We start from the raw sequence: 23,510 nt of genomic DNA, 5'->3' as shown, positions 1-23,510 counted from the left end.
GGCCGGTGTCGTCTAAAAGAGCAGACGACGAGCAGAAGCGTTTGAAAGAGCAGACGACAGTTCGAGCGATCAGGCGGCCGTTCGATCTTGAAGACGCACTGAACGTCCGCATGCAGGCGGTCCCAAAAACTTGGCGGTATTCCCGCTTTCATGACGGAACAAAACAAATAAATCTGATGACAACAAGTATCCGTGAATTTAACCCAAACTGCTTCCCGCCCAAGCAATCGTGGTCCGACGGCGACTGGTTTTCCATTTTCACGGCACATATCCACGTTCTCGGACGAACCGAGCACATGAAAACTGATCTTCAAACCTTTCTCGACCCTTTTGGTGCAGCCTCAGTCGCGGCGTTTTGACGAGAAGGCAAGTTTTTGTCAGGTTTTTTTTTTAATACAACCCTAGAATACACGTCTCACATAGGGACTTCCACCTTCAGCCCCAGACCGGAAGTGCGCCCGACGCGTGACCATCGCGCCGTGACGTAACAGAGATGAGTTCGTTGGTTCGTGTATAGCCAGAACATAATTTCGGCGACATATTCGCCTATACATGAACTCATCTCTGTTACGTCACGGCGCGGTGGTGGCGCTTCGGGCGTAACAGAGATGCTCCTCAATACAAAAACCAAAAGGCTCCTTAAAACCAAAACCGACAGACTCCACACGTAACCGTAACAAAGAAGAACAGGTCATAACGAGTCGACAAAGGACTTAAAAGGAAAAACCCGAACAGCGAACTTTTCCCTACACCTGGCAAGGTCAAACTTTGTACTGTGGGAACCATCGGGTTCCCTCTATCCCTATCCAGGCCTAGCTTCAAGCAGGCCGTGGGAGTCGTCGTCACCAATGGCGTCGGCCTCCCGGATACAAGGAACCACGAGGCCGAATTCCCCGAAGGGGCCGGCTCTCCCTTGCCCATTTGGGTGAACGCGCCTTCGGCACACCCTTGAGAGCTATGATGGACGCGACTGCTAGTGGCCTCCCCGGGCGCGTCCATTCTCCGAGGCTACATAAGCTGGCCCCGAAGGTGGGCCAGGGGCTCTTGTCGGCGGAGGCCCTGGCTCTACGGAGCTCGGTTTTTCTTTGTGGGCCTCCGACTTCCCGTGAATCTGTCTAATGCGGCAGCGCGGGAAACCGACCGGGTGATACTGGCAATTGAGCCAGCGCCCAGACTTTTCATTGTCTAAGAGCGAAGCGTGTTGGCATTTCAGTCAATAAACACGTCTTTATCCGGACCCATGGAACCTTTGTGTTTCTAAGTGGTAACCCCCCAAAGGGCGAGTCCCACATCTGGCTCCCCAACGTGCGGCTTTCCGTGGACTGCAAAGACAGCAGCATCCATCTCCTTTCGCTAAGATAGCGAACCAGGTCAATTTCCGGCCAAGGATCAAACAGGTGGACAAAGGGTGATTGCGAACAACACCGGTCCCAGCCTACCGAGGGTGCGGAGACCGCCGATGGTGCCCTTCGTCGCCGCGTCGACGGACCAGTAGCCATCAGGTTGACCAAGCGATCCCCGGAACAAAGGCCCCCCAGGAAAACTGAGTGAGTCAAAATGATTTCCTTTTTACTCCGTCTTTCCTTCCCGCTATCAAGGGACAGAGGACTGGCGTGAGCATGGTTTTCGGCTACTAGAATTGAGTATGTTCCGTTTACCCGCGATCGACTCCGGCCAAAAGTCAGTGAGCGTCGCACGCAACAATAACGTTAGGAACCTTTCAGGGCCACCTATCGAGTTGCAACCCCGTAAGAGCGACGTTAATGGTGAAAACGCCGCGGGGTCCGGGAGCGGTTCAATCGTGCTACCGGACAGTGCAACAGGTTGAACAGCGTCCCGGGATGATTGCGTGTCCGACTAAGGTGACCGCCACGCGGTCACAGGACGAGATCGTGAACCACGGCACTCGGAAGTGTTCGTTGGGAATCGACGGTAGCACCGATGAGTTTTTGATGCTCAGCAGAACGATCCGGGGTGTAAATATGTGAATAATTGTAAATATTTTCGCGGACTCTGCGGAGTCGGGTGGTGCGTCCGCCGGGCGGTACGCTCGCCACAAACGTCGCTAAGCAACTCGTATTGTTGCAGACGGGCTTTGGCAGCCGGGCAGCGTACTCGCCGGGTCGAGCAACTCGTGTTGTTGCCGATCGGTGCCGTAAATAGTCTGGTATTGCTATTGGCACGGGGTTTCTTTTTTATTTGGGATCGGTTTCTGTTCTTGCTGATGCGGATAAACTCGTGCTACGGCGCTTGGCCTCTACGAACATTGCAGTTCAAGGGGGCTGTCCCGCGCGGCTGGGAATTCGGTGCTCGCCTTTGTTCGCGTTGGCCAGGGCAGCACGCGGCTCCAAGACTTTTCGAAGTTAGGTCGCTGTGCTATACCTGGCCACGGGCATTTGTGTTTTAGCCTAAGGTAAAAGCTAACATGTTTGAAAAATAACAATGTTGGCGAGCCTGCCCGATTGCAGCCCTGCATCGTTTCAATATCTCAAGAAAGGACAGGGTGGCGCATTTGACATTTCATTGCGCCCGCAAATCGAAGCGATTAGGCATCGTTAGCAAAAGCAGCTACAAAGAACCTTGCCTAGTCGATCTGTCACCAACAAATCCATTGTCCGGGGTGATGCGAGTCAGCTTGGTATGTGGACATCCGTGTTCACATTAAGCGGAGTCGTGGAACTATTTTCACAATAACTTCGCGAGCCGAGCCAGTGCGATGCACGTGACTCACGGCAAAAAAGACACCTTTGTCTCTGCCTCGTTTTTATCTCTGGGGCCTGGTGCACCCAGCGATTGGTCGAGTGTCCTCAGTTGGACGGCTCCACCTTGCTCGGAATTTCCGAAGCTTCCTCTTGGGGAACGAAACGGGAGAGGGGGGCAGAGCGCAGGCGGCATTCCAGTTCCCGGCGGTTCCTGGGTCATGGTTCCACACCGAAGCTGCATTGACGCCAGGGAGCGTCATCGTCGCCGTCGCCGGCCTGCCTGTCCAGATCCGGCTCCTCGGCTGCTGGCCAAGATGGCGGCAGCCACCTTCCCCCTGCCTGGACTCGTCTCCAGGCCAGCAACACGTGGCATCTCGTCGCTGACCCAAGCTGTGGACCCGTGCCGACAGCAAGCAGCTCGCATCCCGTCACAAACCCGGTGACAGTGCCCGTGCCACATGGTGCGTCCCCAAGGAGAGACGCCCAGCCGCCGTACTTTCCGCGCTTCTTCGGACATTTCGTCGTGGAGTGAACAGGCCGTCCTCCCTGCCCCCGGCCAGGCCCCTACTTGGACCCTTCAACGCTGCTCCCGGTAAGCCTGCCACGAAGCGTGGGCTGAAGAGTTCGGCTGCACCCGGGGTCCACTGTCAAGCAGCGAGCTAGAGTTTTCAGCATGTACCGCGCTGATCGTTTTTTTATTTTGTTTTTCTTCGCGGCATGCTCTTTCGCTCTAGCGTTTCGTTTTTTTATTTTGTTTTTGAGAGCCGGTAGGCCATTTTATTTTTAGGCCTACCTTAGCCTTGAGAAGGGGGGAGTGTGGGAACCATCGGGTTCCCTCTATCCCTATCCAGGCCTAGCTTCAAGCAGGCCGTGGGAGTCGTCGTCACCAATGGCGTCGGCCTCCCGGATACAAGGAACCACGAGGCCGAATTCCCCGAAGGGGCCGGCTCTCCCTTGCCCATTTGGGTGAACGCGCCTTCGGCACACCCTTGAGAGCTATGATGGACGCGACTGCTAGTGGCCTCCCCGGGCGCGTCCATTCTCCGAGGCTACATAAGCTGGCCCCGAAGGTGGGCCAGGGGCTCTCGTCGGCGGAGGCCCTGGCTCTACGGAGCTCGGTTTTTCTTTGTGGGCCTCCGACTTCCCGTGAATCTGTCTAATGCGGCAGCGCGGGAAACCGACCGGGTGATACTGGCAATTGAGCCAGCGCCCAGACTTTTCATTGTCTAAGAGCGAAGCGTGCTGGCATTGCAGTCAATAAACACGTCTTTATCCGGACCCGAAGAACCTTCTTTGTGTTTCTAAGTGGTACACCCTCAAAAAGGGGAAATCCCACAGTACCTACAGGTTGCCTCAAGCTTGAAACACAAAAGCTTACCCCAAGCTTGAAACACAAAAGCACTAATCACAAACGAGCGTGTTGGGGACGAATTAAGTAAGTGCTTATACTTCCTTTACACGTCTAAGAAACTAGGGAGTTTTGTGTGTTGTTCCAATAATTCCTATAAGAATACCCGATACTCCTCTGTCGTCTTTGTGCATGCATAGTATCGTTATTGGGTATCGTTACCGAGCACAAAAACCGTCTACAAGAACTCCCTACCGTTTATCGTTTTTCTAGTGAAATTAAAGACGACGTTAGCAAGGAGAAGCAAGCTAACTAACCTCGAAGGGAAGGGAAACAGAGGTCGTCTTCGCTCCCTCAGCTCCCCTTGATAACCGGTGATTTCTTCAAGCAGACAGAGCCAGTGAGGACGCCTTCAGCGAACATCAAACATAGTCTTTGAGATGAATAGAGGCAGGTTCTTAATTTTGTTTTTGTTACAAAAGAAGGGTCATTTTGAAACAAGGTCTGGTGGGAAATGCCTGGAGGACAGGTAAACAGCTCGTCCACACTTCTAGACGGGGAACACAGCCTGTCAGAAAAACTGGACATCGCCGGCTCATCTGACAAAAAGGTGCAATGCCAGGCTCTAAAGAGCGTGGGAAAGTAAAAGCTCTTTGAGTGAACCGACGATACGTGCCCCAGAACAGCACAGCGACGTGCATGAAAAAAGTTTAAAGGAACGCGGCAAGCCCGGTTCAATAGTTTTCCATGTTTTAAAAATAAGAGGCTTATTCAGCTCTTTGCGCACCTCGTGTGTTTGTTTACCCCTCAGACGCTCTGACGTACCGCTATTTACACCTCGTTTTGACCAATGACGGCGCGCGCTTTTCTGTCTCGTCTTCGCGCGTTCTGTGCGCGCCCTTTATGTTTCCCGCTGATTGTTGTGATATTCTTCGTATTTACTTCTTTTCAATGGGTCACGATAACGTTCGCAAGCGCGGAAGACACGTGTTGGTATCCCTACTTGCACGTCGTATAAACACTTACTTCGAATTTGACTTCGACCTCGACCGCGCACCTTGTTTTTCATTGGTAGCCTGCTTGCAACAGAAGGATGACGGTGATGACAACGCAATCACGGTTTGCTTGTGGTCCTGTGTGATGGGCTCTCACTTCCGATCGAAGTGAGAGCCATTCGTATCGCTCCGACGCTGTTAAAAAAACTCAGCAGACCTTTGAGTGAGTCACTTGCTCAGAAATAACGAGGAGACAAATGTCTAAGCGCTTATGTAAGAAGAGTGGTCTCGATTTCAAATGAAAAGCACTTTAGCAAAATGTGGCCGATATGGTTCGTATGCAAAACTAGCTAGCATAAAAAAATAGATAAATTCAGAAATGGGGACGGACTATCTGTCTCCCCCCTTGGAAAAGATTTATGTCATTTTATCAAGAATCTTTGAACACTCGTACTCCGCCTTCGCGCCCGAAGCGCTGTTCACGGAGTAAGGCTAGGCTGCTTAGTGGATTGAGTTTCGCCACGTGTTCGTCGCATATTTTCTGATGGGGTCCGGCATTTACAGACAAGTATCGTGCCAGTAGCTGACTTTTGCTCAAATAAACAGAAACTAAAACCTCTTTAGTCAATATTCACGTTCAACGGAGATCGAAGAACTCTGTTCGTATTCCTAGAATTCAAGAACTCAGGCATATGCACGACTGTGATGAAACCTATTATCGGCAACAGCAAGCGAATCCCCCCACCTAAACGCCTGAGAGCACGTAAAATTCTCTCTGCCTGTTATTGCAACGGACACGACCGCGCGCTTGTTAGGAAACGTGGGCGACAAACCGTGATGCCAATCGGCTGCTTCCTCACATTTTTAAAATTATCGTAATTCTCTGGCATATGGATAAAGCCCGTAAACTTCCGTGATTTTTCTAGAATAGAGTCAAGCCTTCCCGAGATCTTAGATGCTAAATAGCGTTTGAAAAAATCCGGAAGCGGCCGAAACAGATCAAATCCGGCGCACGCTTTTTCGTGTGGACGGATAAAAACGAGCGTATGCCGCATATTACCAGCATCAGAATATCTGTAAGCATTATTAAGCGAGAGCGAGAAAACAAACATTGTATACTCGGTTAGGGTCACACCAGTACTCGCGTAAAAGCTCCGGGAAGACGGTTTTATTTGTGTTTCCTTGAGGGGTGCGCGCACGCACGCGCTTACAAAAGACAAAAACATGGGCGCACGGACGCACGCAGATGCAATCAACGCGAAGAGAAACCCTCCCGTGGCAGAATAGCACAGTGGCAAAACGACACCGTGCCCGGCCCCCCATACACAATGACACACACACCGAAAGGAGGAGCCGCCAAGCCGCGCTGCGTAAACGGAACCCCACGGCCATGCAGGAGGTTCAAACGTCTGCCGCGCACAGACAAAGCCCCCCTAACGTTCGCTAAGCTGCACGTGTACTACGCGACGCGGGTACGCACGCCCGCAGTATCGGGGCAGAAGAGCGGAGGCCCGCCAAACTCGTTGGAGTCGCCGCTGAGTCTGTGCCGGTCCAAACATCCCCCCCCCCCTCCCCCCCCAATCCCCATCTGGGAAGCGCTGGTGCCGCTTCGTCTGCAATACACAGTCCCCTCCCCATTTCCGATTTCGCGCTTAAGCCGCGCACAGTCGCACACGCAAAATGTCACATCCTCTCTCAAAGTCCTCCAAAGCAAACGCCCCTGCAGTTGCTTCTCCCAAACGTTACCAGACCACCCCTACGAATCTCGTTCTCGCCTCTAACAGAAGTTCCTTCCAAGTTTCTGCTCCGTCTACACTCTATACTAACCGCCACAGCATGTTTGTGCGTGTAAGGGCACCAACATGATGCAGACACTACCAAATGTCAAGTCGGCTATCAGTCGCCAAGAGTACGCACACGCAAGCAAATCCACACCAACATCTCCTGAGACCTGACTCCTAGTTCACGAACTCACTCCCCATCACATCACAAATTCAGTTCACGAATTCATTCACCATCACATCACGTATACACCAGAGTCACGAAGTCCTTCACCACTGCATCACGGGTGCGTCAGAGTTCACGAGGTCACTCCCCGTCACATCGCGGCTCCTTCCGAGTTCATGAAGTCACTCCCCTTCGCATCACGACTCGTTCCGCGTTCACGAAGTCACATCCACTTCACATCACGGCTTCTTCCGAGTTCACGGAGTCACGCCTGTTCACATCACGACTCGTTCCGCGTTCACGAAGTCACATCCCCTTCACATCACGAGTTCTTTCGCGTTCACGGAGTCACGCCCATTCACATCACGACTCCTTCCGCATTCACGAAGTCATATCCCCTTCACATCACGACTTGGTCCGAGTTCACGAAGTCATTCACAGCCCTTCACCATGACGCGGTGAGCGTGAGTGAGTGTGAGTGAGCGAGTTCGTGAGTGACTTCGCCGAGGTATGGTGTACGGTGCCGTAAAACGATGAACATAAAATGAAAAAACATTCCAGTTACATTTGTTCTGAAAAATAGAACACTGCTTTCTTAAAGACCTTTATAAATTATGCTCGCCACAGAACACAATATAAAAAAGAAAACGCGGCAATTCAGCCGCCACCAGCGCCCGGAATTGCGCCTACGCAGGCTGCCTCAGCCCACTGACGAGAAACTCCACAGCTCAGCGCAGTCGGGCAACACTGACGTACACTCTCAAAACCAGGGACACGCGCTGTAAACCGCTTCGTTCGAGACTGCCGCTGGAAAGGTCTATAGATGTGGCCCCACAGGCTTTCCCGGTATCTGCGAGTCGACTTTTTAACGACCGGCGACTCTCCTGAGTGAGAATAAATATTATCACCTTCCCACAACATCCACACCTTTCTCACCCCCCCTCCCCTCCCTTTCCCGAGTTGGGGAAATATCAGGCCACTCCAGGAAGCAGCCTGCAGACTGCGCTTTTCGGCTACTCATGCATGAACGACGCCCAGTTTATTTGCAACCTAAATAATGTGGCTCTACTGTTGGGGCCCAATCAATTTCATCATCTTACATTTTTTGTTACGACTTCATGGTGAAAGTGTGTTCGTCGTGATGCCACAAAAGTGGTCGATTCAAAGGTAGAAATAGGTCCTCGTATTTATTTTGCGGAAATACGCGCTCCTGTGACGCTCTAGTGCGCAAGGTCAACGCACCCGAGGCAGTGCGTAATACTTTAAAACTGTCGTTGGCGATGAAATATTTGTGGGAAGTGCGTAAAATTGTTTACACCACAAAAGCATACCGAAAGACAACAAAATATCGGAATGGCTAAAAAAAAATAATAAAAGAAATCAGCTCGCGAAAACCGTTGCTTTCCTCTTTCTCTCTCTCTCTTTTTTTTTTCGCGCCACTACAAAAGATAGCGGACGAGCAACAAAATTCCATCAAAACCTCGCTTCTTGGAGAAAGGACAGTAGGCTATATGGTACTGAATCTGCCAGGGAGTTTGTAGAAATAATGGGCGACCCATTGAACCTAGCCTTCTGCACGAATCATGCCCGGGATATTTCCATTTTCCTTCCACGCGATTCGAAGGCAAGACGCTGGGAGAATTCATGTGCACTAACATGCTGCTTCTAAAAGAAATTACCAGATTTATAGTGCATGTCAATTTAGATGTAAATAGTTTAATCACTGTGCACAAACATTCGCGGCCTGGAGGATGGCATGGAAGCATGGCGGAAAGCAGCTTGCTGAAAATAGAAGTCTCTGTTGCATTGCACTGGTGTGAAGAATTATACGTATGTTTGTCTTATTTCCGTGCCAAAATAAAAACAGCGTTTAGAAACCGAACCCTTTCTTTTTTGAGGAGCGCCGAAAGGACATGAAAAACCGGGACAACCAGAGCTTGTCCTGGTTCCTTGCTTCTTCGGAGCCTTTCAAAAGGGGATGAAAATTATGGACTGACCCGACTTACCACATTAGAGCAGTTCATTTCCATTGCGACAGGCTGTCTTCAAGCGTCTTGCATAGTCCAGCTTGTACTGGTCCGTTTTTATTTTCGGTTCCTTTCAAAACGTGGGCTCTAAGCCACTGGACCAAACTACCACATTCATTAACTGTGGAAGCGGAGAAGTGGAAATGCAACAAAAGGAAAGATTCGCCCGCGTTATTTAAGGCCTATGGAAAAGCGGACCGGATACAAGGGGGCCGAAATCTCTTTCAAGAAACACACAATCTTCTCTTCAATTCTGTCTAACAATTTGATGTGAAGGTGTACTTGGCTATGGCATTATTCGTTTAGGAATCAAGCGAAACTTTGTATCGGATCATTATACATCTACGTTCACTCCCATTCGATGCTTATCATGTTTTCGAGTATGTACACGGGGTTGTTCTAAGCGGTAGTTTTTTTAATCTGATTGCCCGCCAGAGTGCGAGCCAAAATTAACGCACTACGGCCGCGGGCCGTCGCGCTCTTCTCCTTCTTCTCCGTATCAATATACAATCAAAGACGCAGGCGGGGCCGTCAATCGTGCTGGTGTCGGGGACCAGTAAGTCTGACCCTTGAAATGCAGGCGTGACGCGAAACCCAGAGGCGTCTCGTTCGCCCACCTACGTTCTTCCCAGGCGGCGGAAGTTGTCGTTTAGAGGGGATTATCTTCTGAACGGATCCAAGTTACTCGAGCAAGCTCGCATTCTGCTCGCAAGCAAAGGTAACGCTAAGCAAAGCCGCTAAGGAAAGGTAACGGACGGTGGTTCGAGGGGCGTGCAACCCTTGCCCGCTTGGCCCTCCCAACCACTTCTCCGCTTCCGTAAATTTTGAATGTTGTAGGTTGGTCCAGTAGCTTAGAGCTCACTTCTTGAAAAGAACCGAAAATAAAAACGGACCAGTACAAGCTGAACTATGCAGGACGCTCTAAGAGAGCCTGTCGTAATGAAAATGAACTGCTCTAATGTGGCAAGTCGGGTCAATCGGTTCATAATTTTTCATCCCCTTTTGAAAGGCTCCGGAAAAACAAGAAACCAGGAAAAGCTGAGTGACGCAAGGCGCCTCGTATTGTTCAGGTTCTCCCGGTTTTCTATGTCCTTTCGGCGCACCTCGAAACACACAGTGTTCGGTTTCTAAACGCTGTTTTTATTTTCGCACAGAAATAAAACAAAACTACGTAATAATTTTTCACACCAGTGCAATGCAATAGAGACTTATATTTCCTGCAAGCTGCTTTCCGCCATGCTTCCATGTCATCCTCCAGGCCGCGAATGTTTCTGCACACTGATTAAACTATTTACATGTAGATTGACATGCACAAGAAATCTGGTACTTTCTTTTAGAAGCAGCATGTTAGTGCACATAAATTCCCCCAGCGTCTTGCCTTCTAATCGCGTGGAAGGAAAATGGAAATATCCCGGGCATGATGTGCAGAAGGCTAGATTCAATGGTCGCCCTTTATTTCTACAAACTCCCTGGCAGATTCAGTACCCTATAGCCTGGTGTCCTTTCTCTAAGAAGCGAGGTTTTGATAGAATTTCGTTGCTCGGCCGCTATTTTTTGTAGTGGCGCGAAAAAAAAAAGAAAGAGAGCGAGAGAGGGGGGGGGGGGGGGGAGCAACGGTTTTCGCAAGCTGATTTTAACAATTTTGTGGGAAGTGCGTAAACAATTTTTACGCACTTCCCACAAATGTTTTATCGTCAACGACAGTTGAAAAGTATTACGCACTGCCTCGGGTGCTTTGACCTTACGCTTTAGAGCGTCACAGGAGCGAGTATTTTAGCAAAACTTTGAATCGATCACTTTTGTGGCATCACGACGAACACACTTTCACCATGAAATCGTAACAAATAATGATTGATGATGAAATTGATTGGGTCCCAACAGTATACAGCCACATTATTTAGGTTGCAAATCAACTAGGCGTCGTTCATGCGATGTGTTTACTTCCACGTTCGAATGTGTTGAGAATGAGCAGCCGAAAAGCGCAGTCTGCAGGCTGCTTCCTGGAGTGGCCTGATATCTCCCCAACTCGGGAAAGGGAGGGGGGAGAAAGGGGTGGATGTTGTGGGAAGGTGATAGTATTTATTCTCACTCAGGAGAGTCGCCGGTCGTTAAAACGTCGACTCGCTCATAACGGGAAAGCCTATGGGGCCACATCTATAGTAACCATGAGTAAAATGTGGTATACAGCTATGTTACCGAGAAGTTGCGATAGTGCAAACGATGGGGTGTTGTGGAGGCAAGTGAAGCAAAGACCGATCTTACGATTGTGCCGTCTTCATTAGAAGCAAGATTTTCGGTTTGCTTCTTCAACTCCTCCTGACGCCAATCTTTCCAATTTCGGGTAAATCCGGGACAGCGTTGATCGCGCAAGCCCGCGCCAATATTTAAAGGTCTTTATCAAATTATAAAACAGTCATCAAGCAGAGGTAAGGACGAATAAATACGCAAAAGAGTCCAAAATGGGATGAACAACCTATGAGAGGAGATGTGTTTCAAACAGTAATGAAGAGATTAGGGAAAGGCACTTGATTTATAAGTTTAGAAAATAAAAGTATTATCAACGACCTGAACCCTTTATTGCGCAAGCCAATCCTTGTGCAGACACGGGAATGGTTCCAGCAGCCGCGCGATGCCAGAGAGCGGCTGCTGGAACGAACAGAACATACCAAGACCCCTCGATCTTCCCCGCCCGAGCGGCCTCGGACCTGCAGCTCATGGGAAAAAGCGTTCGGTCGTGCTGGCTTCCTCAATCTCGCGGATTGAGCGTGCCTGCGTCAACGAGGGAAGACACCCGGACGTCTCAAGGTCGTTGTTGCGCTTGCAGCTAGCCGCTCATTTCGCGGTTTTTGAAGATTATCCCTACAGAAAAAGCCGACACAAAACGAGCCCCTGCCGTCACGTGATTTTTGGGAGAGGGTGAAAAGAGGAGGGCACGAGGGCCATTTTCCTACCTTGCGGAAAATGGGTTCGTTGGTCGGTCTTTAACGCCTTGAGCTTCCCGAAGAGGTATACAATCACTGGGTGTCTCCCTCTCCCCGCCTTCGATAGCAAAGAAAAAACAGACAGTAAAAAAAGTGGATATAACTTGCGCTTCCCCCCCCCCCCCTTTTTATTTATTTTTTTCCGAAGAAATGTTTTTGATTTTTTGGCATTAAAGGGGCACTGACACATCAAAATCATATTTTTTTTTATTATCCGAAACGATTGAAAACGATGCCGGGACATTACCCTCAAAATTTGAGATTTGGGAATTCAGTATTCGTGAAGTAAAAAAACAATTTCCAAATGCCGAATTCGAAGTTCCCGCGCGATCGGCGCCGGTGCCTTGACGTCAAAAATTGAGGAGACCTGAGAGTCCACTTCCTTTCACCACTCCTTGATGTTGCCCATGTTGCCATGGCGACCCAAAGCGAGGAGGAAAGGAGCGAGCGCAAGCGAACGCCGGCGGACCGGTTTTGAGCGGTGTCGCCTGTTTTCCGTTGGAGGATACAAATCCAGGAGACGGCACCACAACGAACTCCCGATTTTTGGTATTTCAAAAAGAAGGGCCGTACTGCGTTCGCAATTGCGTTAAAAAACATGTTTTAGGATTGCCGTAATTAAATGTTATAGAGATGTCGCCTACAAAGCTTCTAAATTTCCTGATTCTTGACGTCACCGATCAAAAGAAGCGAGGAGGCGAGAGGCGGGAAAATCAAACGCCAAAAATAAAAAGGCGCGCGCGCGCGCGGGAAAATTTTTTTTCGCGATGCGGTTTTTTTTGCGTGTCTATGACTACAACTTGCATCGTTTTAGACAATAAAAATAAATACGACCTTTGGGGTGTCAGTGCCCCTTTAATGTTGGGGTCTTTAAAATAGATTCAAAAGCTTGGTGTTGCAAAAAAAAAAAAAATCTGCTTTTCGGATTTGAAGAGTGCCATGTCTCCCTTTGGCGTGACAGTGTCACTGTGCTCAACTTTACCAAAATGAAAACGACCTTCTTTTCTTTAGAAGGGGGGGGGGGGGGGGGGGGCTGGTTCTGAAAAAAAAAATTACAAGGAATCCGTTACGTAAAAAATGTAAGGGAATTACTTTAAAATTACTCTAGAAAATATGTAATTATTCCGTTAATAAATTAATGATAAATGTAAGGGATTACAAGTAATTTCGTTACTTGTAACGGATTACGTACAAGTCTGCGGGCCTTGCGTCAGCACTGCGTACAACGCACGCTAGCTGTCGAGGTAACGTTACGGAGCGCGTTGAACGCGCACTTTTAGTATAGCGGAAGGCAAACGCATACGTAACTATACGTAAAGACTTGTAGCGCCATCTAGATGTACTCCTGCGAAACGCTTCAAACAATCTCCTCGCTATGCTACAAAGTGCGTGAATCTCTTTCCAATTGCCTGTTGTAAACGTTTTTTTTTTGTTTTTTTTTCTTTTTTTTTAGGGCTGTGCGACCAGCAGTTCGGTCTATGGTTCCCTCCATGTGTGATGTGGGATCCCTACTACCTTATGTTGGCCTCGTCATTTGCTTCGAAGTATTTCTGAGGGTAAAAGCGCTAAAAACAACGGACGAGTAAAAGAAACGAACAACACAGAGCTCTTTGCAACTGAAGTTTATTCTCAGAAAACACACATATATTGTGGGAGCCTCTGGCTCCCTTTTCCTGATCCGGCCTTCGGGCCGCGGGCGCGACGTCGGAAGCCACTGGGCTTAATTCCGACCGGAGCGTACCTTATCGTGGGAAGGAGAGGCAGCCATCTTGGTTGTCTACTCTCGCCACTCCTCCGTCCGCGTCCCTCCCGCTGGGGGGGACGTAGGGAACTTCCCTTTGGCGAGCTCGCCTGCCCCTCCGGGGACGAGGCTGGAGCCGCCAGGGAGAGTCGAGCCTGCCCTCCGAGTGGACGGCCGTGTGGTCGGGGAGTCCTGGCTTGGACTCCGGGCAACGGGTCGAGTCGCCGCGCGAGCTCGTCCGACCGGCGATGACTCCACGCTAGTGATTCCCCTGGCTCTGACAGTCGGCATCCCCACCACCTGTGGACGTCCGTCTGCCGAGAGCCCTGACCCCGAACTCCTGCGACGACGGGTAGCGGCTTGAGCTCGTCCGACCGGCGATGACTCCGCTCGCAATTGCCCCTTTGGCTCTCAGGTCGGCGGGCGCTGCGGGCACACTGTGTCCGCGGCTCGCCTGACCGCAGTGTCTTGTTGGGGACCCCTGGTACTCAATAAACGCGGTTGGATACCGGGATCATCGTTGTTGGCATGGCGTTGGCCGAACCCGGCGCGGCGACCACCCTCGCTGGTAGCCGTCGGCCGCGCGGAGAGACGGGCATCGGATTTCATCTTTGACCGGACAGGTCCCCGGACGTAAAGGTGCGTAATCCTCCCTCCTTTTAATTCCCACAATATATACACCGTGAAATCGCGACCTGTTACTACAGAAATGCGACATCACCCAATCAGTGTTCGTCTGTCCGCTATCTACTTTACGGAAGATTTTAAAAACACCACCTCAGAGCCAAACAGGGCTATAGATGGAGCGCTGACACACGTTCCTTCGACGCACTCAGATATGAAAAAAAAGCTTCGGATATCTCCCTTGTCATTTTGTTTCGGTTTCGGGCCAAGGTAATGGGGTTGTCAAACTTCGGGACACATCCACATCTGTCACAGTGCACAGCCAGATTTCCTAAGGGCGACGATCGAACTGACAGTGCACGCTCCCTAAGCATATTATTTATACAACGTCCCGATTGGCCTATACTTTGCCACATGATAAATTAATCTTGTAAACCACGCCCTCAACATTCATTTATCATGTGGCAAAGTGTATACATAGGCCAATCGGGACGTTGTATAAACGGTAGGCTTAGGGAGCATGCACTGTCAGTTCGATCGTCGCCCTCGGGAAATATGGCTGTGCACTGTGACAGATATGGGTGTGTCCCGAAGTTTGGCAACACCATTACCTTGGCCCGAAACCGAAACAAAATGACAAGGGAGATATCCAAAGCTTTTCTCATATCTGAGTGCGTTGAAGGAACGTGTGTCAAAGCTCCATCTATTAGCCCCGAGAGCGAACACAAGCGTCGCTGCGGTCGCCGCGCCCTGGTTGGATGAGGTGTATCGTGACGTCAGGGGGAGGACTCCGCTCCGCGATCTCGCATCGGCTCGCTTTCCAGCACCGGTTTCCTGGTTTGGCGTTGTCTGTCGCAAGCTCTTCGAGGAGCTGGACTTCATTTACCTGGTGTACAAGACGTTGAGTTAGGCCGATATTGACGTGCTTCCGTACATTTTATAAGTTTGCTTGTCCCTTTTACTTTTAAAATTGGGTTACAAATCCCGAAAGCGATCGGCGGACGCAATTCCGCCGATGAACCTCCCCGTCCGTCCACACGACACAAGGCAATCTTGCGAGGGGTCGGTGAAGCGTTGCGCAAGTGTTTCAGACGCTAAAATTCTGTTGCTTGCCTGTTCATGATTTAGGACGATATTACATCCCGCTTTCAAGGTATTTGAAGTGGCATTTATATCATGGGCCTTTGGGTGGTCGGTAATTAGCTCGCGACCCCGACTCTGCGCTGCCACTCTGCATGCGCTGGTTCAGAGATGTTTTAAAGGCCTTGTGTCTGATTATCTTTGAAGTTCTCGTGGAACAGGGTTGTTTTACATAAATGTAGTTTCTTCCTGAATTAATTATATAGTTTATACACGAATGCAGGCATATTTCTTAGAAGATCCACAATTTCTGGAAATTAATTTGTGTGGTAGCAGCAAAAACGGACGAATTGCCCCCAGTTGCCTGCATGATATGTATTGAACTGCCCAAAATATGCACAGCAATAGTGCCGTAATTTGGAATGTTTATACTTTTTTCCTGACATTCTTTATTCCAGTCTTGGGTATTCGGAAAATACACCGTTTAGTCTGAATTGCTTGTTCGAGGTCCGAATGTTCTACGCGTCGAACATTCTACGCCGATTATTCGAGAAGCTCACGCATGCACATAAGGGGCTCCGCGCGGCGAGCCGCAGTCAGTTTCGCCCCAGCGTTCGACTCTGCTTTTTCGCCGACTTCGACGCCCGCGACGCTCTGCTGTTATCTTCTGTTGCCTTTTTTTTTATTTTTGGGCACAAGTTCGCTTCATTAAACGTTTCAGTTTCCAGTTATTCTTTGTTTTATCTTGTCATCCGTGACAATAAAAGCAAGTCCACACATACCACCCGTGTGGTCCGTTGAAATACTATTCGAATCCAGCAAAGGTCAAATGCAAGCAATGTATATAATAAATGTTCCTTGTTTTTTTTTTACTTTGCCCCTGCACTTGGGCTGTCTTACTTGTGATTCTCTTGCCATGGCCCAGTCTGTATTTAGCATGTTGCTCGAGCAGCATGCGGCTTTTCTGCTTCGGCGATCTTGTTTAAAAACAGAGATACAAAAAAAAAATAGTATACATAACCTGCCAATTCATTCGGATCATCAGCAGCGTTTATTGTGCGAGATGTAAATCTATATAGTCAGTTACAGGTTAAAGGGCCCATGAAACGATTTTTGGGTTGGGATAAATCATTTTAGATTGGGATTTTACTAATAGCACATCGTTCAGTGGGCCAAAAGAAAAAAGGTAGAAAGTCAAAAGCCTGACTTTCAGTGCGAAAATTTGAAAACAGAGCGGACTATTTCGTACCTCCTCCCCTTCGTAACCTCTCTGCCTTTTCACTGTGATACATCCGCGGTCCCAAAAGCGCGTCCTCGGGTCCAAACTGACGTCACACGAAACCGGACCTCATTTAGTCCCTTCACCCCTAAGCTGACATTGTGGTGGAAGCTACGCGCTTGCCGGAAGAATCAGCGGCCTCCGTTTCATCACCTGACCTCATTCTCTGCAGCCACATTTGCCACACTCACGTGGCAAAAGTGTGGCTAACCCAAGGAGCACGTAGCTTCCACCGCACTGTCAGCTTAGGGGTGAACGGGGTAGGGAAAGAAACTTTTGTCTAAATTTTGAGCGACGGGCTAATCTTCTAGGGGGAGAATGAATCTATCCGGATTACACAAACCAGGTTCCGAGCGAGAGGGGCCTCCCTTCTTTTCGTCTTCTTGAACTGTTTGGTGGAATGCGCGATGTATGAGTTGAGGAGGAAAGCGAAACAGGAAAAAGTTGGAAAAGCGTTTCATGACCCCTTTAAGAAAAAAGCTGCACATCGATATGTATTCATCCGCCGTCAACTTACCGCCAATCGCGCCCAAGCGTCCTCGTGACGTCACGGCCTCTGCGGACCAATCCTGATTTTTTTCCGGACGAAAGCTTCCAACATGGCAGCCTGGACCTAGCAACAGGACACCAGCATTTTTCAGCGAATATGCTGGTCTTGCCACGGTATTTTACTAACGCGAGGCCATGCCGCGGAGTCTCAACGGTAACGACTTGCGTTCGCAGTAGCTTTTGTGCGACGACGTGATGATCCGGCGATGGTATCGCCATCGGAAAGTTCGGACCGCACGCAAGGCTTAGCCATTTTGTTCTTAGCCCGAGACTGAGGCAGAAAAAGAGGAAAGTTTCGAAGTAGAAGAAAAATGAACAGTCGAAGACACGTCTCTAATACATAAAAAAAATCGACTGTTCATTTTTCTTCTACTTCGAAACTTTCCTCTTTTCCTGCCTCAGTCTCGGGCTGAGAACAAAATGGTTAACATCCACCAGCTCGCCTGCGCAATCACTACCGGGTGAAACAAGGAGACGGTAGGCTCTTTAAATCCACCGGAAAATTCGGTTTCTTAACCTATCGCGCTACGACTTCGTGCAGCGTTGCCCACAGATGGTGCATTTTTTTTCGTAAAATTTGCAAAGAGCGAACTTACCTGAGGAAAAAGTAAAGAAAGAAAAAGGCTTAGCTCCTATGAAAACGCAGCGAAGCCTCCGGTCTTCAAACAACACGGTGCCGTTTCGCACTGGACACAAGAGATGGCGCAACGAACGCCGCAACGAACGAGCATATGGCGCCGAGAGCAGGCCTTTTTAGCAGACGATCTTTTCGACTCAAAAGCGGAGCGCGTTCCGTAGGCAGCGACAGTCGCAGAAACAAAAAAGACAGGCGCGGTAACAGCAAGGAACTGCAGTTCCTTGTCTGCAAAAGGGCCGACTCTCTGTGTCGTCTGCTCGTTCGTTGGCGGCAGTTGGCGTCGCGACCGCTTGCTCCATCCCTTGTCCCCCGTGCGAAGCGGCGCCGTTTTGTTTGCAGACCGGAGGCGTCGCTGCGTTTCCATAGGAGCTAAGCCTTTTTCTTTCTTTACTTTTTCCTCAGGTAAGTTCGCTCTTTGCAAATTTTACGAAAAACATGCACCATCTGTGGGCAACGCTGCACAAAGTCGTAGCGCGATAGGTTAAGAAACCGAATTTTCCGGTCGATTTAAACAGCCTACCGTCTCCTTGTTTCACCCGGTACATTAGCAAGGCTTACCGCCGTATTCATAAACATTCCCCTACTCGACTCCAAACTCGACTCGACTTGAGTGGAGTATGGACGCGCGACTCCACTCGAAGTGCCATTGGTATTCACAGACGCGAATCGGCATTCACTCGAACTCGAGATTCCGTTCTCCACTCCAACAAGCTTGAGGACGTCTGGGAGCGAGATTATAGCCAAAGGTTTTATTTAAAACACCTTTTTCACGTGAAAAGTAAATATATTCGTTCGTGTTATCTAAAAACGTGTACCATACAAACATCGAATTAGTGAACTACGAAGTTTTATTAAGGCAGCGTAAAGTTTAGACGTGTTTGAGCGGCAAAACGGACAAAGTCGTTACCTTGTCTGGCAACAAGCGCATTCGCTAGCTGCATGCTAACTTCGTCTTGTCGTTCTCTCGTCAGCAGTCGTCTATCTCACGGTTTGTCGATTTCGTCTCGTTTTTTCTTGCTTTCGCCGCCCTTTGTCTACCGTGCAGCCCTGCTTCGTCGCCTCGCCGCCTCGCACGACAAATCATGGAGGACCCCAACGGCAACGACTCGGAAATGGCCGATACCGAAGAGCGGGCAGGGGCTCGTTTTATTTATACTGCGGAGGAGAAGGCGCTCCTCCAAGCGCTCGTAACGAAACATGCGCGAGTTCTTGAAAACAAGAAGGCAAATAACTACTCGAAGGAGGCTAAACTTAAAGCTTGGGAGAAACTCAGCACCGAGTATAACAGCCAGCCAAACGTCCGCGCACGAAGCGCTAAGCAACTTAAGAAGCGTTGGGAGAACGAAAAATCCAGATACAAAAAAACCAAGTCCGACGAGACGAGAGACATCCACGCCACGGGTAAGTCGACAATTTGCATATTTGGTAAACCGTTCCCGATGTGTAAAAAGTAAACATCGGAGAGAAGTCCTTTCGACCAGAACAATGCTATGTGCACGACGTCGTGCTCCTTTCCGGGTCTCGTATAAAACGAATTTTCAAAACGAGTTGTTCAAAGCTGTAGCGTAGCAAAGTTCGCTTCATACGCATGCAGCCGATCCAGGTTCGATCCAAAGTGGGCCTACTTCTTTGCTATTTTCTTGACATATTTTTTTGTAAAACATTTGGCGTTATTGGCATTTTTTTTTTTACAATCGTCACTGGAAACAAATGAGGTCCCCGCATCTTGCCGGAAGCCTATTCTAACAAAGTGCCCAGCATTCAATTGCCCATAAGAAGGTTCCAGGTGGGCCTCCACTGGGTTGTGCTAGATTTTCTCTTCGTTAGGTTCGCTCTAGTCCCCTTAACAATTGTTTTTATCTCGCACGGAGGCGTTTCGAAAATTCAGTGTGCTCTTTGAATTGTTCGTCCCATACATTGTTCACTCTCTCCAATCTGAGCTTCAAATTCTTTGGTTTCTGTCACAGGAGGTGGGCCACGAACAAGCCGGCCGATGAGCCCCTCACTCATTCTTGTGGGAGCGGCGGCAGACCACATGGAGGCAGTGGTGACAAATCTCTGCGACAGCGACAGGGCAAGAGACCGGCCAGTGCTGTCGCTGCCTTCGGCTGCAATGTTTGAAGCAATGGTGCGAGGCACTGAAGGCAATGACAATCACGCCTGCTGGAACGACGTGCCAGGTAACTGGGGGCTTTTGGATTGGGACAAATTTGCACCAACATGTCGAGGATGGGTACCGTGAGCCGTAACATGTCTACTTGTATTTGCGACTTGTATCATTTTAACAGCAAATCTGGAACAGAAAAAAAGGCACCGAAGCCTTTTTTTTTTTATTGCTCGGCAACGTCTACACTATTGTACATATCTTTGAAGTTCCAAAATTGAAAATGCGAGCAGTGGGTCGTGACATAGTACTGATAGTACTGTGAATTGAAACCAAAACTAGTGGTTGCAAAGCGTACAGCGCCACGACGGCAGAGAATTTTGGGAAGACTCGGTACAGATCACGTGCCTTCTCGTTGCGCTTCCGCGACAGCGAGCGAGTCGTGGCAGCTGCCGCCAGCAGCAGTCGCAGCCATCCGCCAAACCGTCGTTGGCGGCGTACCGTATCTGTGGCAGTGGGCGCGTTAAGTCAGCGCTCTTTTACTCCTCCTACTCCGAGTGCAGCAACTAAACGGCGTATAGCGTACAGGAGAGCGACACACCGAGGCTGCGTTCCAAACCTACTCGAATGGATACAAGTTACCCTGGCGGATTATGTCACGCGACATCAAAAATAGAGAAACGCTGGACGCGGATAGGTTTTCGACAACCACCTTTACCCTAGAGTTAGATTGAGTAAGTTTTGGAACACGGGCTTTCCCGCAACACGTCGTAGGATAGCGGTGGCGCAGCAGGCGTTTGCGACTTTTATTCAAGCGCATGCCCGCATAAAGCTTTATGCCTGTGGTGCCGGGAACGCCATCCAGATTCGGCGACATTCGGGCTCAGTCCAGTCAGCTCAATCCTATCGCCAGCATCGCTCTTTTCAAGCCCTGTGCAGTTTCGTGGCTCCGGGTTCGTTCCTCCGACGTTGCGTCAACCGCATGTGGCGATGGCAACAATCGTAAAGAAACATACGTCACTGACGTTCGCGACAAAGCTTGAAATCATCCGCCGCGTTGAAAAAGGAGAAAAGAAGTCCAGCATTGCCGAAGCGTACAACATACTGCGAAGCACTTTGAGCACGCTGCTGAAGACGAAAAGCGACATCAAACCGAAGGCTGAACAAAGCAAGCACTCCAGCGCACGCCGTGTTCGGACACCGGCCTTCGAAAAGGTGGAAAGATCACTTCACAAGTGGTTTATGGACGCAAGGGCTCGGAACATTCCGGTGTCAGGCCGATGCTTCAACAGAAAGCAAAGGACTTCGCGTTCATCCACCAAGCACAAAACGTCGCCGCAAGTAGAGGGTGGCTGCAACGCTTCAAAGCCTGTTACAACATTGTCGGGAAGACGGTCTCACTTTTACGCCACTACTGCAGTGCAATCGACGGTAGTGATCTGGCGCTGGTGGACTGCTTGGAGACAGTGGAGCCGGCCGTAATAAGGCATGCGGTCAGCTCCATGCAGCAATCTACACTGCGGCAGTTTTTTTCGTCGGAATAAATAGTTCACCTTAACGCTTCACGTGAATACTGTACCTTGTTTCAACTTCCGTCCGAGCGCAGCCAAAGCTATGTGTGGCCGGAGCCAATCACACGTTGGCAATTGGTCACGCGATCTCGCCTGCACTTGGTATCGCTCCGCTGCGCCGCTGGTCGTCCGCGCCGCCCGCGCTCGCAGAGTATTTCGTCTGCTACGGGTGTATCAACGAAATCGTCTGCTACAGGTTTAAAAAGTGACCTTTCACGTTCTGAAATTTAGTCGCAGGGGATGTCAGTACGTAGGCTGGCCGCTGGCGTCTGTGTCCGAGCTTTCCACCTGTTCGGCATTTCGGCATAGTTTCGAGATGTAAGTAGACATTGCAAGATGCCCGACGACCGGGCCGTTGATGTTTCCTTGTATTGTCTGGATATACCAGGGCTCGAGCCACAGTCCTTTCTACCAGCTTCTTGGCGTACAATGTGATCGGCAGGTAAAGGGGTGCTTTGATTTCGCTGTGTATCAGGGAATTGTAGTGGCCCGGACGCTTTTCTTGTTTACAAAGCATTTGCGGTACGACGCGGCCGGAGTCTCCTGCAGAATTTAAAAGTAGACATTCATCACGACCTCTCGCGCCTGACACCCAGACATGCCTTTGCGAAAGGACGTTTTGAAGAGACTCGGTGAGGAAAGCAACAAACAAGCAGCAAAGCACATGATTCGGCAATTACAGAAACAAAATCAAAACTGAGCGCTGCAGCCGTGTTGCCAGCGGACGTACGTTTTTTCACCAAACCACATGTATCTACATATATTAATAAGAACTTAAACTTCAGGTATTTAATTCCTTTAGTTGCATATCATTGTCAGCAGTACACATCTGGAATATTGTGCAGCGTTTACGCACAAAACAGTTGTTTAAAAGGAATTACTTTTGCGGACTACTTTGCGATGCGTAAAAATGCTCTTCTCGAAGTTGCGAAGCGTCCGTCAGCCTTTGGCTGCGCTTGAACGGAAGCTGAAACGAAGCATAGTCATTTTTTGCCGTTAGCCTGTCACTGATTAAATCACGCTGTGCTTTGACACTCTTTTTGTGTGTGACTTTGTATATCGAATTTTGATTATATCAAACTATTTCACGGTCCTTGCGCTGTTCGATATAACGAGGTTTCACTAATTTGCCAACACCTAGCTTTGAACATCTCTACGAAAGGCTCATGTGGCTGTTGGGCCTCTTCCCCTGTGTACTTGCTCTTCCCCTAGCACTCACAGTGTTAATGTGTTTTGCACGCCCAGATGCTCCTGAGCCGTCCGCCTCACCTCTCCAAGACAGCAGCGTTGGAGCTGCTTGTGCGACTCCGCCGGCAAGGAGCATTACCTGCCCCCGTGCTGAGCTGCCAAGCGGGGCATCCAGAAGAGCTGGAAACCGCATCGCAGCACTGGAGCGGATCATGGCTCCCGAAAAGGAGGCCCGTGTAGACATCCTCGAGAAGGAAGATCGGCGGAAGGAGGCGCAACATTTAATGCAAATGCGCATACTCCGCAACAAGCTTTTTGAGCTGCGACGACGCGGACGGGCAGAGTTCCAGCTGCTCCAGCTGGAGAGAGAGATAAAGGTGGAGCAGCTGGCAGCCCTGCGCTGCAAGCTACAAGGGTGTGGAAATCACAATTAAATTTGGGTTCTTTCAGTTTAAAAGCATTCCGAGGATTTAATTATTTATTTTATGTGCGCTACATTGTAGTGAAACGATAGAACCTAATGTGTTATGCATATTCGGAAGTTGAATGAAACAGCACACTACAATTGAAGGGAAGGGTAGGTCTTTCGTTAGCTCTGTGCTGGCCACAAGTCTTTCCCAGAATATGTTAGATTGACCAAATACGCGGAATTGGATTTGAAAATCAATTTATTCGAGCGATTACTACTGAATTCGTGTCCGAGTATTTGCACGAGTCAGTGACGGGTCAAGAACAGA

At 49.6% G+C, this 23,510-nt stretch overlaps 1 protein-coding gene across 1 annotated transcript; it reads left to right on the top strand.

Annotated features, from left to right (window-relative positions):
- Positions 1-18,896: 18,896 nt before the first annotated feature.
- Positions 18,897-23,207, top strand: LOC115331759 (myb/SANT-like DNA-binding domain-containing protein 3). Its single transcript, XM_040212664.2, has 3 exons — positions 18,897-19,311; positions 19,878-20,090; positions 22,831-23,207. Exons 1-3 carry the CDS (start codon positions 18,993-18,995, stop codon positions 23,205-23,207), a joined length of 909 nt encoding a protein of 302 aa, XP_040068598.1. The 5' UTR covers positions 18,897-18,992.
- Positions 23,208-23,510: the final 303 nt, after the last annotated feature.

The sequence above is a fragment of the Ixodes scapularis genome, unplaced genomic scaffold (genome assembly GCF_016920785.2).
Source record: "Ixodes scapularis isolate PalLabHiFi unplaced genomic scaffold, ASM1692078v2 PGA_scaffold44__24_contigs__length_19508400, whole genome shotgun sequence".
Taxonomy (NCBI): domain Eukaryota; kingdom Metazoa; phylum Arthropoda; class Arachnida; order Ixodida; family Ixodidae; genus Ixodes; species Ixodes scapularis.
This window is presented reverse-complemented; position numbering and strand designations above follow the sequence as displayed.